The 15872-nt window shown below is 37.4% G+C and overlaps 1 protein-coding gene across 2 annotated transcripts in view; it reads left to right on the top strand.

Moving 5' to 3' along the window:
* PHF20L1 (PHD finger protein 20-like 1) overlaps nucleotides 1–15872 on the top strand; it is a 79157-nt gene that overhangs the window by 38158 nt on the left and 25127 nt on the right. For both annotated transcript variants that reach the window (XM_006879277.1, XM_006879276.1), the window contains 6 exons: nucleotides 4085–4167; nucleotides 7673–7925; nucleotides 10110–10295; nucleotides 10563–10766; nucleotides 14265–14327; nucleotides 15488–15595. In XM_006879277.1, the coding sequence (XP_006879339.1) occupies nucleotides 4085–4167; nucleotides 7673–7925; nucleotides 10110–10295; nucleotides 10563–10766; nucleotides 14265–14327; nucleotides 15488–15595 (897 nt within the window). The remainder of the gene's footprint in view (nucleotides 1–4084; nucleotides 4168–7672; nucleotides 7926–10109; nucleotides 10296–10562; nucleotides 10767–14264; nucleotides 14328–15487; nucleotides 15596–15872) is intronic.

The raw sequence follows: 15872 nt of genomic DNA, 5'->3' as shown, positions 1-15872 counted from the left end.
TTATAGTACCAGTTGCTTAAAAACACCTGCGACATCCGCGGAAGGACAACTCCTGCACTTTCTCCGTGGACTCGCTGATGGAAAAGGGGTGCTTGAATGACAATAGGCAAAAAAACCCCTGGGATTTAAAAAAAATTTCAGACTAATGCTATCTTTTCTCTTGGAAAATTTAAGTGTATGATTATCTTTTTAAATACTCCTTGTGCGTCTGTCTCTTTTTTTCTTGCTACACCTATATGCTGTAAAAAGGCTAAGACTGATTTCAGTGGTAAAAGTCAGAGCTGCCAGTTGTACTTTTCCGATGTTATCCCTATACAGAGAAACGAGAGCCACTCTGTCACCCTGTTCTTGCTGTGGAATGACAGTCCGTTTTAAGTTGTATTTGTCAGATAGGCTGTGTACCTTTTTGTCTCTTTACAAATGGGAGAACCAGGGCTGAGCTCCTGGTAGTCTCCTTTCTCATGTCTCTTCCGTTTTATGTTCCCTTTAAGTAGTAAGTTCCTACTTGTCAGTAAATGAACTGTCCACTTGATAAGTCTAACTCCTATTTCCTTACCCTCTCTGCATGCACTTCTCCTGCACCCACCCCTAGAAACAAGGTGTGAATAGATGATAATGTCAGGATGGCCTTTTTGCCAGTTTTCCAAATAGACTTTGGAAGTGTATCTGCAACATCATAATTTTATCATGTAATATACCTTCTTGGAAGTCTCAGGTTTTCAGAAAATCGCATACTGATTTAAAATCATGACTTTACACAGAGGATCAGGAGGCCATACTCTAGGGACAGTTACAAGCAAACTGAGTTTAAGGAGCCATAGGCTACAGGCTCTGATGGGAGTGAAAGAAGAAACTTTGGTATCTGATTCCTGACAGGCACTATAAGGTAAACCTCTGAGATTTAAATTGGTCAACAATTTGCAACTGATAACTGTCAGGGATATTACCACTTTATAGCAAGGGGATTGCGTTTTGAGATTCCTCCGTGAAAAGTGTGCCAAGAGTGCACCCAGGTGGCTCCTTCCTTGCTCACCTTTGCCGTTCGCTCCAGTGGCCTCTCCCGTGATTGGTGCTGGCAGGGAAAGGAAGCTGTGTATTTTTAAAAAAAAATTTTATTCTTTTTTGTGTGTGTACCATCCAAACGGTTCTCATGGGCACAGGAGGAGATTGTCCCTCCTTCTCCAGCAGAGTATCTGGTGGATTCGAACTGCAAACCTCTGGGATTCCAGTGCAGAGAAGCTGTGTATTTTATAGCTAATTGATGTGAATGAAGCCTTGCAGATCTGTAAATTTGTTGGCAGGTGTGATTCATGAGTATTTGATATTCTCTGTCTTCCTGATGTTGAAATAGTTTCATGAGAATGTATTCTCTCTTCTGTTAGCATAATTACTTGATAGCTGCTCTTCTATAAAAGGCCCTGTTTAGTAACAGGTTATGTCATTTGTATCTGTTTCCCTCCAGATAATTCTTGTCATTTTGTGAGGAATGGAGTCTGTCTCCCAGGAATGGTAGCAAGTCACAATAAACAAATCTGGGGTAGTTTTGCAAGGCGGAAATGACCAGGGTACTCTCTTCCTGTACTGTTTGGTTATCACCTTTCGGTGGTTTTTATTTCATAACTCTCTTGTACGTTGGTATGCATATGAAATAGAAAAGCTTTTTGTTGCTTTTTGAGACTTTTACATTCTGTATATCCCATATTCTGTGTGTGTGTGTGTGCGTGTGTGTATAAAAACATATATACTGTATATATACATATATACAAAATATACATACACATATAATATACATACATAATAGAAACATATAAATGTATAAGCTCTTGTGACATAATCTGTAGGGAATTGCACAACTAACCCAGAGGATGAGTCTTTGCCAGTTCAAATCCACTGCTGGCTCCTCAGAGAAAGATGGGCTGTCTCCTCCCAGGTGGTTTACAGCCTTAGAAAACCTTCAGGGGTTCAACTGGGAGTTACTTCCAACCCAGTGGCAAGGACACACACACACACGCACACGGACGGGATTGCATTTTATAATTAAAATTTTAAGTATTTTTTGTAAATGCCCCATTGTTTTCTGTGAGTAAATTACAAAAAGTTTTCTTTTCTTTTTTTCTTCACAAGCCAGTAAAAGTGAATCACTTTTAATTAATTAGTGCTGTAAATTTTAGAGTATTGCCCAAGATTATTTTGTTTCTGTTAAATCTTGAGTTATCTTATTTTTAATTTTATAATTTGTTTTCTTTTATCTTCTGAAGAGTATTAAAAAGTATTTTTATAACTGTTAGTAAATAAGGCAACAAAAATAAAATTTAGAGATAATTATTTAAGAATTACAAATTTTGTCCCATTTGAATAGCCCTTAGAATCTCTACTGCTTCCCAAAAAAAAGAAAAACTTGATTCCTTAATTATTTTTATTTCCTAATTCTCAACTATATTCATTGGAGAAGAAAAAGTTAATGAATCTGTTTTTAAGTGTTACATATATGCTACATATTTTCGATTCTTATAAAAACATGTTCTGAATTACATTAATTAGGATGAATTTATGGTTTGTAAATTTTATAAAATAGTTTTTACACACACATTAAGCCTTTTGGTCCATTTAAATCTGCACTTGATACTGTGTGAGACTGGGACAAACTATGTAGATTATTCTCTTAAAATTGACCAAATATGAATTTTAAGAGTAACAATTGGTGTATCACAATCATTGTTTTACACTCAGCATGTTGGGTTCTGAGTGCTTTTCAATAAAGGAAAGATGCCTTTACCTCATGTAACATTTGGGTGTAGTATTACTTTTAAGAATCTAATGTTTCTAGTTGCATTTCTTCTAGAGCTCCAATGTCTTTGGGGTAGTTATCTTGGAATTTTGGAAGTGTTTGCATGTGGATTTCTCTGTATGTGGCCTTTTTGGCTGCCTTTTGTTCCTATTAACTGCTGTAGACAGTGTCTTTCATGTGGGTGGAATGATTGCTGAAGCAAGTTGACGGTTAATGCTTTTAATTAAAACATGCTTCTAGTGGTGTTTTACCAACTTTTAAATAATGCACAAAAAATATAATTTTGTTTGGCCCTAATGTGCCTGCGGGGTGGACAGAGGCAAAAAAGAGAAATCTTTGTACTGGAGATATCTGGTAGGACTAGCAAAGACTCTTAACTAAGTAGATGTCATTCACTTTGTAATCAGAGTAGAGGTTTAATGTCTTACAAAATGATGTATGTACTGTAGGGTAAAGTATTTTCTGAAATTGGTAATTGTAATGTACACTAGAGAACACCTGCACTCCAGCATCCTTCCATCATTTGTGGAAGGAGGGTCTCATTCTAAGTAAAGCCCAGACGCTCTAGGAAGGAACCCCTTGTGCCGCCCTCCAGCACAGAGTGGACCCATCAGTCTGAGAGTTCATGTAAGAAGATAGGCATAAAGCCTACATTAAAGGACACAGATGAAATAGAAAATTAGGAATTTTGAGTTTGCTGTTTATTTGAAGCATAAAATGAACATAAAGCATAAAATGAACATTAAGTCATAATTCTGTATTTTTTGTTTATAGAAATACTATATTGTTGGTATTAATAACCTAAGCAGTTTTAGGTTTGTGAACTTGAAACCAAAGAATTTTTACTTTAGTGATAGTTTTTGGAGCTCTGGTGCCCTAGTGACAAGAAGCCACCTTATAATACCGCAGGCACATGGTTCGAGGCCACCAGCTGCTCTGAGGGAGAAGGTTGGGCAATCTCCTTCTGAGTGATTAACTGCCTCTGAAAACCTGCCAGAGGGTCACCTGTGGTTCAGTTCTGACTCAACGGTACACAATAACAACAATAATAGTTGTTTTTTCCTAAAAAAAAAAGCAACTTATACAATCAGCTCTCCAATTCTTCTTCAGTCTTGAGACTCATTGTTAAAGGTGTATCTTTGTCAGTTAAACATTTTGGCATATTTATTTCCTATATTAGTAAAGAATATGGAAAAAATCAAATGCTAAAAATTGTAGCAAGTTATCAGCCACTGTGTTTTTGTTTGGTTTTTTTTTTTTTTTTTAATAAGCCATTTCTGTACAATTTTTCTCAAGGTTTGTTGGCATCCAAAGCTGTCGGGGTGGATGGTGCTGAGAAAAAGGAAGACGGCAATGAAACGGCTCCAGTGCTGGAGCAGGTATGAATGGTGGCGTTTGCTTGTTTGCAAGGTTCCCACTGGAGTGGGCACGGAGCTAGCGTTCCCTCGTAAATGAAGTTACCCTTTGATCAGATACGGAGATAGGAAACTGATTCACTGGTGATACACTTTAACTCTGCCTTCTTAAAGGTATCCAGATAAACTACAGGCTTTGTTAGCTTTTGTTTTCAATAGACTGGCAGTAATGCCTTTGTCTCCGAAATAAGAAAACCTGGAGACAGACCTCCCAGGGTATATAAGCTTCCAGCTGGATCACTTTTAACCAGCTACAAAAAGACCCGCACACAAATACTTGCTATTTGTGAGCTCAAACAGGGTTTTTGACATCTAATAAAGCTTCTTTTGGAAGAAGTTTCTTTTATATTGTAACATTTGGTGTTGTTAGACTGACTATGTGTTTTATGAATTGATCAATGAGCCATACCTTTTTTGCTAGGATGTATATTTTAATAAGTACTCAAAAAAGAGTTTAAAAACTATTAAGGGTCTGTCTTTAAACCACCTAATAGAGGAATTGAAACGTGAAGGTTGTGCTTGCTAGCTTTTTGCCTTGGCCGCCTTCCAATTTCCATGATACCTGTACATATCAACCTGTGCATGCTGTTCCGTCCTCGAAGGGCTTGACTTGGTAGGCACTGGAAGACTCTAAGACGCAGTAATAGCCATACCTGGGTTTCCTTGCTTCTCCTGTTTCACGATCTGAGCCTTAATGTAGTTCTCCTAGATCCTTTTTGTATTGTTTCCACTTCTTTATTAGTAGCCTAATAAAGAAAACTTTAAAATGAGTATCTTTTGCTCTTCTCTATATACATTTAATAAAAACACAACACTCCAAACTTAATTGATATTGTATTGAGTTTTTCAGGGTTGTTTTAGACCTGATTTGATAACAGTGCATTGTTTTGGAGCCCCCATTAATGTATTGGATCAATGGTCTTTTAAATAGATTTTCTGTCATCATTAAACGGTTAAGTCTTTGCCGTTATTGTTAATATATATACCAAATTTTACAACTACTTTTTGACTGTGTATTACTAGATTTAACATCCCAGATATAACAATATTTTGTATTTTCACCACTGTCATCACCATGCTATTCTCAGAATGCAATAAATCAGGGATTTGGGTAATAAAATGTTTCTGGAAAATTCATTACAATGTCAATCTTTCATTATACACAATCCTGCAGAAGTGAATGTGATGGAGAAAATGACTTATTACAAATGTAATTTAGTGTAGAGGGCAATGCCCAGGCTAGAGAAAAATACAAAAGCAGCATTTTGAAATTGGGTTAAAAAGTGAAAGAAAAGTTTAGTAACTCGGCTGTTTCATTTGCATAATTTTTAAAGTTCCCTGAGTGTCCTTGCCAGTTTTGTAACAAAGAGACCAATAATCGTTGATGAAACTTTGTAAATCTAGGTTTATTTCTAAAGAAACCTCATGCTAGTCCCACCTTTTTGCTTGTCTTTAATGTTGATTTTAGTTTGAAAATGTTTTGTAACTAAACTTTTAAATTTTGATGTGAAGTAGTAGTTCTGATTCAGATTTAAAAAGCCGAGTTATAAAACTCTCAGTTCTATCTCTCTTGTTATCAGCAGTAAGCCTAGAGGAGAGGTATTGATTGTCACTTACCTCTATTGTCCTAATGAGTAAAATAATGTCACTCATGACATTGTTAACGGCTGACAGGCAAAACTTACTGTGCTAATGGAATATTTTTATTCGTATTTTTACAATACTCAAACTCTATGGTCTTGAACCTCCATTCTCAGATTATTTACAGATTATTTAATTGTATTAGGGTCATATCATGTTATATTTACTTTTGAATAAAACCTGCATTAGTTGCATAATAATTCAGTAAGGTTTTTAAAATGTTAATTTGTCCTTGTTTAGAAGTTAAGCACCTTATCAAAATATTAATTTAAGTTTTAAATCTTGTTTTATAACTTTGTAACTCAAAAGTAATGGATGCTGTAGTGATGTCTTTCACATATGTGAAGATGAACAATAAAATTGTTTATTTACAAGTAATGGCTCTAATTACTTTTCTGGCAACACTTTGTAATAAGCTTAGGAATTCTTTCTGTTTATGAAGTACTTCTACAGGTTATTAAACTTCACTGACACACGTCACAAATAATCCAGCAATAGAAATAATGACAACTGAAGGAATGGGACACTTGATGTCAGAACTTTCTGTGGTATGCCCACCAAGCCACATGTGTGCCCTGCTTAATTCCACATATGTCCTTTTCCCACCAGAAGTCGAGCACCTTGCATCTTGGTAGAGATATTTGGTGTCCAGACAGTGATCTCTCATATTCCAGACAATGCAAACTTAAAGACTCTCCCTCACAATGAGCCAGGCAGTGAGGAAGTTTCTTGAAGACAAACATGCTGCTCATAGTGTGAACAGTCAGACTCTCACAGAGCTCTGTCTGAGTATAAATGAGAACACACAAACTCTGTACGTCACTTACGCTTCTCTCAGCTGTTCACATCAGGAAAAGAGGACACTTGTTAGACACCCTGACACCACAGATTGCAAATCCATCCAATATGGCTCTTCTCACTTAAGCTTTAAACAGTACACAGAGTCACACATACTTCATTATGTAGAAAATTTTACTGCCAAATGAATAAAACTATTCTTTATGAAAGAACTGACAAAGTTCCAATTTTTTTTTTTTTGAAAGTATCAGTTGGCAGGAAGAAGGTAAAAATTCATCTAAGAATGCGACGTATTTTGTTTTTAAATCCAATGTTTTTAACTTACACTTTATCTCTTTGGTTGTTTTTTTTTTTTTGGTTGTTGTTGTTTGTTTTGTATTGTTTTTTAGTCTTTTAACTCTATATTGCTGGTGGCTTTGATTTCATGATGCATTGTGCTTATGAAACTATGGCTTTCAGCACTAAAGTGAGTTAAAGATAATATTTTGTTGATTTGATCATTGTTTTTCTGTTGAGACCTTTCTTCAAAGGGAAACTGTCATTTAGCTCTTCATATTCAGATTGTTAAAATAATTTATTTTGTAAGAAAATACTTGAAAATTAAATGCTTAAATGTATTCTTCTAATACTCTTAAGACATGAAACACTATTTAATTATTAGTGGCATTGGTCCATTAGTGGTATTGGTACAACCACATGAGTACATTTAAGTTTAATATAGAAAATATTTGTCTAACAGATAGCATTTTATATTCTGGAAATAGTGTGAATACCATGTGTTGGGTTTTTTTTTTTTTTTAAGAAAAAAACCCAAAACTTAATAAGTTGACAGCCTCCCTTTAAAGACAGCTTATTCAACTTTTAGTTAATAATTTGTGGGATTCTTTTTGGTTTTTCATTTGTAATAGAAATGTTGTATGTTGCTTAACAATGTTTTTGGATACTAAACTTGCTTAAAAATCAAAGTAGAATACAAGAACAAAAATGAAGAAACCAAAATAAAAATATCAATTTTTTATTATTTATTCAGGCGATTTCACCTAAACCTCAAAGTCAGAAAAAAAATGAAGCTGACATTAGCAGTTCTGCCAACACTCAGAAACCTGCACTGTTATCCTCAACTTTGTCTTCAGGGAAGGCTCGCGGCAAGAAATGCAGACTTGAATCTGGAGGTTCTTCTGGGTGTCTAAAGCCCCCTAAGTCACCACTTCCCCCAGAGTTAATACAAGTCGAGGATTTGCCGCTTGTATCTCAGCTTTCTTCTTCAATGATAAATAAAACTAGTGAGCACAGATTTTTAAAAAATAGTTCCTTAATCCTATAAGATACAGTACAAACAGTTTGATTATAGTTCTATTGTATTTTTGTAAGGTTGCTTTTTACAAACGCAAACTTAAGTGGCTATGGTAGGGAAAGCTTAAGACTATTTCATGGGGAAAGCCATAGACATTTCTGACTGCTGTATCTTCTTGGGACCTTACTCTATAGTAACATCCATTCCCCTGGAGTCTACTCATGAGCCATTCGTGATGAGAGGCCTGAATCATTAAAAAAAAAATAATAGATTGAGATCCATGATGGATTCTGTTCTTGACTTTGAAGACTGTTCAGTGGGTAGATGCATGTAATGTTCCCACAGACCTCAGAATCCCCTTCTGCAGCACCTGGCATGCACCTTAGTCTAGTCTAGGATGCAGATGTCATTTCATCTTATTAACAAAGAAGAGTCTTGATCGTAATTTTAAAGATTGTGCTATTTTGTTATTACTACTCTTTATAGAGTTTACGTACTTTTTAAAACAGACGTCACTGAGCATGCTTTTGGATATATAAAACCCTCTGTTTTTTCATACTCATTTAGTATTCTAAGAGACATGTGAAAGCAGTCACCTGGACAGTCACTGGATAAAAAGATACTTTTTGTTGTAGTAACCTAATCAGAAAATGAATAGGACACATTCTGTATCTAATGTTAAAACAATTACTGATGTTGGCTTTGAGAAGAATTTTATTAACGCCATTCAATTCAGTTGCCCTATTTTTTACCAAGTGTTATTTTTAAATTTTTGCGAGGCTTTTTTTTTTTTAAATTATTACTGCTTTTGCTTGTTGTTTATTCTCCTTAATGAAGGGGTCGAATGGATGGGAAGTGAAAAGTTTGTTTTCTCGTCATCTTCCCTTCGTTATGCCCTTTCTCAGGGGTTTGATTAGTGGTCAGTGGTAGGGAATTCGGGCAGCCTAGTCCCCAGGGAGATGTGCTGGTACCACTGAGGGCTGAGCTTTCCGGGTGGATTGCATCCATCAGCCAACTCCTGGGGAGAAAAATGAGCAATCTCTTTTCACACAAGTTATAGCCCTGAATCCAGTGGGGGTCAGCTGTGAGTCGGTTCAGACCCAATGGCAGGAAGTATGAATGAGAGCAGCCAGTTCGGTGCCACGTGACATTGATAAGAGTTTTATTTTTAAATTTTCAAACCAACTGGTATAACCACAGTGTTAAAGGAATCTCTATTTTTTTCCTTCAATTTTACCCTGTCTTTTAATTTTAATTTTAAATTTGAACTTTAAAATACTCAACGCATCAAGCTTTTCAGGCTTCTCCTGTCCCCTTCTAAGTTGAAATAACAGTATGTTGGCCAGTAGAATCCTGCCTAGACTAGACAGTCAAATGTGTTTACATGCCATGGAGAAAGAAGACACTTAAAATGTTTAAAAGAATGATAAATTTCTAAATCTATGCATTGCATAATTAGAAAAGACTTAAATGACTCTTAAGTTGTAAGAAAAACAGCATTTGAGGGCAAGAAGAGTGTCATGTTTTAACATCCTCATTATTTGCCCATAACAAATACTTAAAGTTGTTTATGTCCGAGATTGGCTTTGGTTGTTTTTTGTTTTTGTTTGGTTTTTTTTTTTTAATGAATCAGGCCCAGAAATACAGCAGGTCATTTGAGGGACCAAGGGTGGGATAAAAGAATTCATTTTACTGAGTGAAGCAGGCACGAACTTTAGAATGTATCCATTTTTATATACCCCTTACCTTTTTTAAAAATTAGGACTTTTTAGATTCATTATGTAGCAAAATGGATATATAATTTTTGTCTTTATGATTAGATACAGACAGACTGTTTTCCCTAAAAGAAAAATTGAACTTTACATAATGGTCTGCAATTAGAAAGTTAACCATAATCTGTCACTTAGAAAACGACCTGAAATGAACGTTTCATCTGGTTTCCTTTGGGCCGTAGTAGGCTTTAGTTTTGCAGTATATCGGTTAACTTTTTGTAATGTGAATGAGGGCAGTTTGTCTGTGGTGACCTTTGGAACACTCCGTTCCTTGTGGAAACTTTAAAGCAGCATCACAGAGCAGAGAGTCAATCCTTCCCTTCCCTCCCTTGTCTCCTTAAAATATGCTAAGATGCTCCTGGTATGTATATGCTACGTGAACATTGAAGATCTTTTTCTAGGTCCTCCACAGCCCGTGAGCCCCCCTAGACCTTTCAAGCATGGTGAACGGAGGAGAAGATCACAGCGTTTAGCCACTGTGCCCGTGTGTGATGTCTCTGTAGAAAAGGTCTCTCCCTGTCCAGCTACTGATGGGAAAGCATTCTCCATCAGTTCGCAAAATCCGCACGAGTCTTCAGACCCAGAGGGTAATGTATTTGCTGATTTACTATAGACCCCGAGCATAAAAGGAAATAAAAAAAGTCGTGATAATGATTTGTGGAGTATTAAGAAGCCGCTTTTCCCTCTTTACGTCTATGTGGACATAGAAGCACTTGGTTGAAACTGTCCGTGCTTGTCCAGTGCCGCCTCTGTGTGCGGCACTCTTGAATAGCTGTGCCCCTTGACTCCAAGTGGCTAGTCGCTGAGCCAGTGCGTCTGTGTTAACATGGTACCACATTCTTTATTTTGTATAGTGCCCGATGTTGCACATTTGTCACTCGAGAAGCTGGGACCTTGCCTCCCTCTTGACTTAAGTCGTGGCTCCGAAGGTGCGGCTTCAGCGCCCTCAGATCTCTCTTCCCGTAGTGAATGCCCCAGGGCCGAAAAGGAAGTGGCCCAGGTGCCTCCATGCCCCTCCTCCAGAGCAGCCCTTGACGGCCGAGGAGCTCCAGCCACAGGTAAACAGTGTTCTTTCGTAAGTAGCTCCTTTGCAGTGGCAAGGAGTGAATATTTCGATGTATGGTTAGCTTGTTTCAGTTCCTGTGAAAGGAGCCCTGGTGGCGCAGTGGCTAAGCTCGTGGCCTGGAGAGGTTTGCAGGGCCCAAAAGCTCTGCGCTCCACTGCTAGTAAGGGGCAGTTCTTCTCTGGCTTCATAGGGTCACTGTGGTGGAACTGACTCAGTGATGGTGGGATCATTGTTGTGTAATTCCCCTTTATAAATACCTTTATATGATGTTTATGAGTGAGAAGATTTCTCTTGCAAGGTCTTCTGTGCAACCATTTGACTGTCATGTTTCCCAAGACATTCTTATGTGTCACTTTTCTGTAAAGGCAGATCCAGGTCAGAAAAATGAGACTTGACTCCCTCTGGGCTTTTAACGTTACCTACTTACCTACGTTTACCCTCGCTGACAGGACTGAACCAGCTCCTGCTGGCCGCCAGCAAGTTCTTGATCACAGTCATCTGGACTTTCTACCCATGCAGCTTCTAAGTAATTGCAAAGGTTTCCAGTCTTTTTTTTTTTTTTTTGTCCGGAAGTAATACTGCATAGAGCCATACGCTCCTAACCACATACACTCATAAACTCCAGTTATCTACAGACTCTTATTAAAGGTGCCTGCAAATACCTTGTCTTAAGAAATTAATGCCCTGATGTGAAGATTTGTAAGTTTTGAAATATTTCTTAGAGTTTCCTAAATCTGAATCCTTGTCTTTTGACTCTTTTTCTGTGTTCCTTCTTCATAATTAATTTTCCTGTTCCACCAGATTATTTTGTTTCCCTTAACTCTTTGAGATATGTGTAATATGGATATTAATTTTTCTTTTGTGAGTGGTTTCATGCCCACCTTTCTCCTGAGAAATGGCTGGTGGATTCGAACCACTGGAGAGGTGGTTAGCCTTGTTGTTCCAAAGCTGGCACTGCAGAGGTCAGGCATTAAGTCCCCAGAGAATTGTGCCCCCAGACCTCCCAGGAGCCTTACTAGCTCTCTGGATTTGATGTGAGTGCTGATTTAGGTAACTAACGCTGCTGTAACAAAGCTAAGAGTGGCTTTACCAAACAGAAATTGATTTGATTATAGCTTATGAGGCTCACTCAAAACTGATTGCTGTCCATTTATAACCGACGTCGAGCTGACCCTTCAGCACGTTTTGAAGACGGTAAATCACAGAGGAGATGGCTTGACTTTCTCCATGGAGTCCCTTTGGGTCAGAACCACCAAAGAGGCACTCCCTTTAAGTTGGTGGTTACCTCCCTGCCTGCAAGGCCACGCGGCTGAATCCAGGGTGTTGGCTCTAGGGGAAGTCCTCAGGCTGTGTGTTCTGCTGGGATTCCTTGTTTCCTGGGCCATCTGTAGGCCTCACTCTGTGCCTTGCCTTCTGCAGTGTCAGTTTCCTAGGCAGGCACCTGAGCCCAGAAGGATATGCTCTGTTCCTAGTGATTATTTCTTTGTTGTGCTAAGGCCTCATTCTCTGCTCTTCTCTGTTACCTCATGTGAGAAAGAAGGTGCTACACCCAGGGCACATCCGCTTACATGGGCTCAGGCACTGGGATGGGATTAAGGAACCCTGCATTCCACCCTTAGTCCTTTCACAGGTGTTTGGTTTAGCGGAACCTGGGGATCATTACGTAGTTTCCACATTATATCATGTCCATGCATTTTTTGAGAAACATAGACTGTCACTATAAGTGATATTACAGTTTTGTTATACTGAATTTAAATGATTAAGTAGTTGAAGTAATTTGAATAAAATGCTCCTTTCCCTAAAGTTATCTTGTCTAATGCTTTTGAAACAAGTGGATGCCTTTAACAAATAGATGGATTTCCTTAGAGTTGAGGAGTCGGGACACCTGCAGGCAGGGCCCAGGCCCTGAGGAAAACGTCCCTTCTCTGCTAGTTCTGAGGGACGTTACTTGTTTCTCTTTAAGCTTTTATACTACTGGGTGATTTTTGTGTGACTTAGCATCTCTCTTCCTCCTTCCTCCTTTTATTTAATCTTTTTCTCATCAACATAACAAAGACAACTCATTTTCAAATGAATTTATAACCATAGATACTTGTTAGATGTCATCAAGTCCAGTATGACTCATAGTGACCCTTAACGCAGCAGCTCTGCACCCTGCCCTGTCCTGCCGTCCTCATCGTCTCTGACACACTTGAACCCGTTGCTGCACTCACTGTCTTAGTCCATCTCTTTGAGGTTCTCCTCTTTTTTGCTGACCCTTCACCTTTCCGAGCATGATGTCCCTTTCCAAGAAATAACCCCTTAAATGTGCACTGAAAATACAACTTCAGTTTACTTAACATCATCATTTACTGACTGTTACTGTGGAGGACAGAACTGTATCCTTCAAAAATATCTATCATTAAAAAAAAATCTATCATAAATCCTAGTCTCTATGTCTTTTTAATTACTTGCTATGGATCTGAGAACTCAAATGCATTGATTCTTCTTCTGTTACCCTTGTTCATTGTCCTGCTCTCAGATCCCTTTAACCTATAATTTAATAAACTAAAGTTATAATTTAAGTGCACATTTAACATTCTTATATCAAGCTACACACATGATATTAGCATTAGGAATGGCTTGCTGGGAGCTAAGAGATTTCATTTGTTGTGCCCCTTTTTAGTAGCCTCCATAGTTTTTGAGATGAAATACTGGTTTGAAATTGTCTTTTTAATACCTGTTAGTAACTAAAAATAGATGATAATAATTGTCATTGAGATCACATCAGTGATTATTATCTGTGACTAGATAGAACTTTGAATTCTACATTTTTTAATAAATAAAGACAAAAAGATGTGCAGAAAAGTTTCCTTGTGCCTGTTAGCCAGCAATTCATTCTGGATTCAGTTCAAAAGTACAAGAGATGATATAATAATTTTTTAGGCAAGAAAAATAGAAATACTAATTAAAAACCTTTGTGTGGGTTGTTGAAAAGCAGTCTGCCTTAGTCTGCTGGATTTGCCGCACATGACCTGTGCAGTCCCGTGAGCTTCAGCAGGTGATTACAGCAGAATACTCCCTTCCTGAGTCCCTGATAGATTTATTTTCACTTCTTAATCTAGCACTTCCAGGTGTATGATATTGCTAGAAATGATACAGTCTCAAAATACTACCCTGATGCAAACAGAAAACGAAAAATGTGTCTGCCATTTGCCAAACCTATGTAACTGCACACATTTATTCCTGTTTGGTAAATAGGAAGCACAGAGAGATGAAATTACTTAATGAATATCAAACAGTTAGTAACATGGTAGAGTCAAAATTTGAATGTGGGTCATCTGAAACCATCCCTAGTATTTCAATTTTTTTAAAATAAATCCCACTTTCTTTAGGCAGTAAAATAATGTAGAAGTTTAAGGAAGAAGCATCTTGCATAGAATTTTATGAACAGTTACGATCCAAGACATTAACCCGATCTGACTAAATGTCCATATTTTTTTCCCTACAGCCACAGGAATGTTGAAAACAGAGAAAAAAGTGAAATTGGAAGAAAAAAGCTCAACAATATTTGGTATGAACAGAAAGTAATCTTTACGTGAAAGACTGTAAAGTTTGATGGACAGGGAGGGTATAGTGCATTCCTTATTCTTTGTTAAGACTCAGGAGTGAGTGAGCATCTCCTTCAGTGTTTGTTAGTGCTATGAAACTCCAGATTCATGATTTCTTAAATACGTCTTTTATATTTTTGAATATGTTTTTGTTAAGGAGAGCTAGGACTTTACTTGATGGCTTATGTTTTGAACATTTATAATCAAAAGTATGGCTGTATAAAAATATGCCTCCATTAATATTCTCAAGACTTGAGAATAATGGCAAATGAAAATAGTCATTTTTAAAAGAGACTCTTTTCTCAACATACTTGGTAAAATTGACACAGTTGTATGTTGTCTTTACTATCTGTGCTGTGATTTTAAGTCAGGGAGTGATCGATGATCATCGTGTATGTACCGGTTAACTAACTGGATCTTAGAAAACTAAAAATTGTAATGGGTAGATTGTAGGCTAACCCGTCTTGAGTTGGAACAATAGTAACTTGAATATGTATGGCAAATTTGTTTCGAATAAAATGTTCTAAGATAGTACTCTAACATCCTGTTTCTTTTCTTTAGAATACATTAAAAGGGAGTAAAAGCTACAAATTTTGGGAAAAATAATTTTAATAAAATATTTTCTTTCCTTATATTCTTAGGTTTCATTTTTGTGTATTTTGAGAAAGTGTTTAAAGCCTATGAATTGACTTGATTTTTTTAATTTCTTCCAAGAAAAGTGTTAAAGTTGAAAAAAAATTATAGTTTATCATTCAATTCTATATGGTAATGCTGAGTCTCCTCAATTGAGTCTTTTTTAAATTATGAAGTTTTATTTCTTGCCAGATCAGGAAATTGAGTATATTACTCATTTAAAGATTTTAACTGCTGTCTGTGTTAACTTTAAGGTGTCAGGAGTTGGGATTTCTCAACACTGCTAATGAAGACCCCCTCTTATAGTCCAATAAGCTAATCAAGAGTTGGAGACTCATGACATGAACAGTTTAATTGAATCCATCCACTCTGGGCAGGTGACTGGAATAGCTGATTAAAACATAAAAAAAAATGCTACTTTTAGGTTAACCATGAAAGGAGCAGTGTTGGGCCAGCCATGATTATTAAAGTACTCACTTTGATCATTTAGGTAAGAGGAAAGAAAAGGATAAGGAACGAAAAGAGAAGAGAGACAAAGACCACTACAAGCCAAAACAGAAGAAGAAAAAGAAGAAGAAAAAGAAATCTAAGCAGTATGGTGAGTGTGCTGAGGGACCATGGTCCGCTTGTGAAAATGGGAAGGGTTTCCCTTCTCTCTCTCAGAGGCAGGTGTGGCACGAGCCTACGATCGTGGTTGGGAACTGAGACATTGATGTAGCTGTCCAGTGCCGCTGCAGCAGACACGTTACAACTGTACACTTACAAGTGTAAGCTGTCACACCGATACTTATTCTCTCCTGGATTGTTGTTGTTAGGTGTGTTGAGCGTGACTCAGAGCCCATGAGCGGCAGCTCTGAATCCTGCCCTGTCCTGTG

Source organism: Elephantulus edwardii, unplaced genomic scaffold (genome assembly GCF_000299155.1).
Source record: "Elephantulus edwardii isolate Elephantulus edwardi_28Jun2011 unplaced genomic scaffold, EleEdw1.0 scaffold00003, whole genome shotgun sequence".
Taxonomy (NCBI): domain Eukaryota; kingdom Metazoa; phylum Chordata; class Mammalia; order Macroscelidea; family Macroscelididae; genus Elephantulus; species Elephantulus edwardii.
This window is presented reverse-complemented; position numbering and strand designations above follow the sequence as displayed.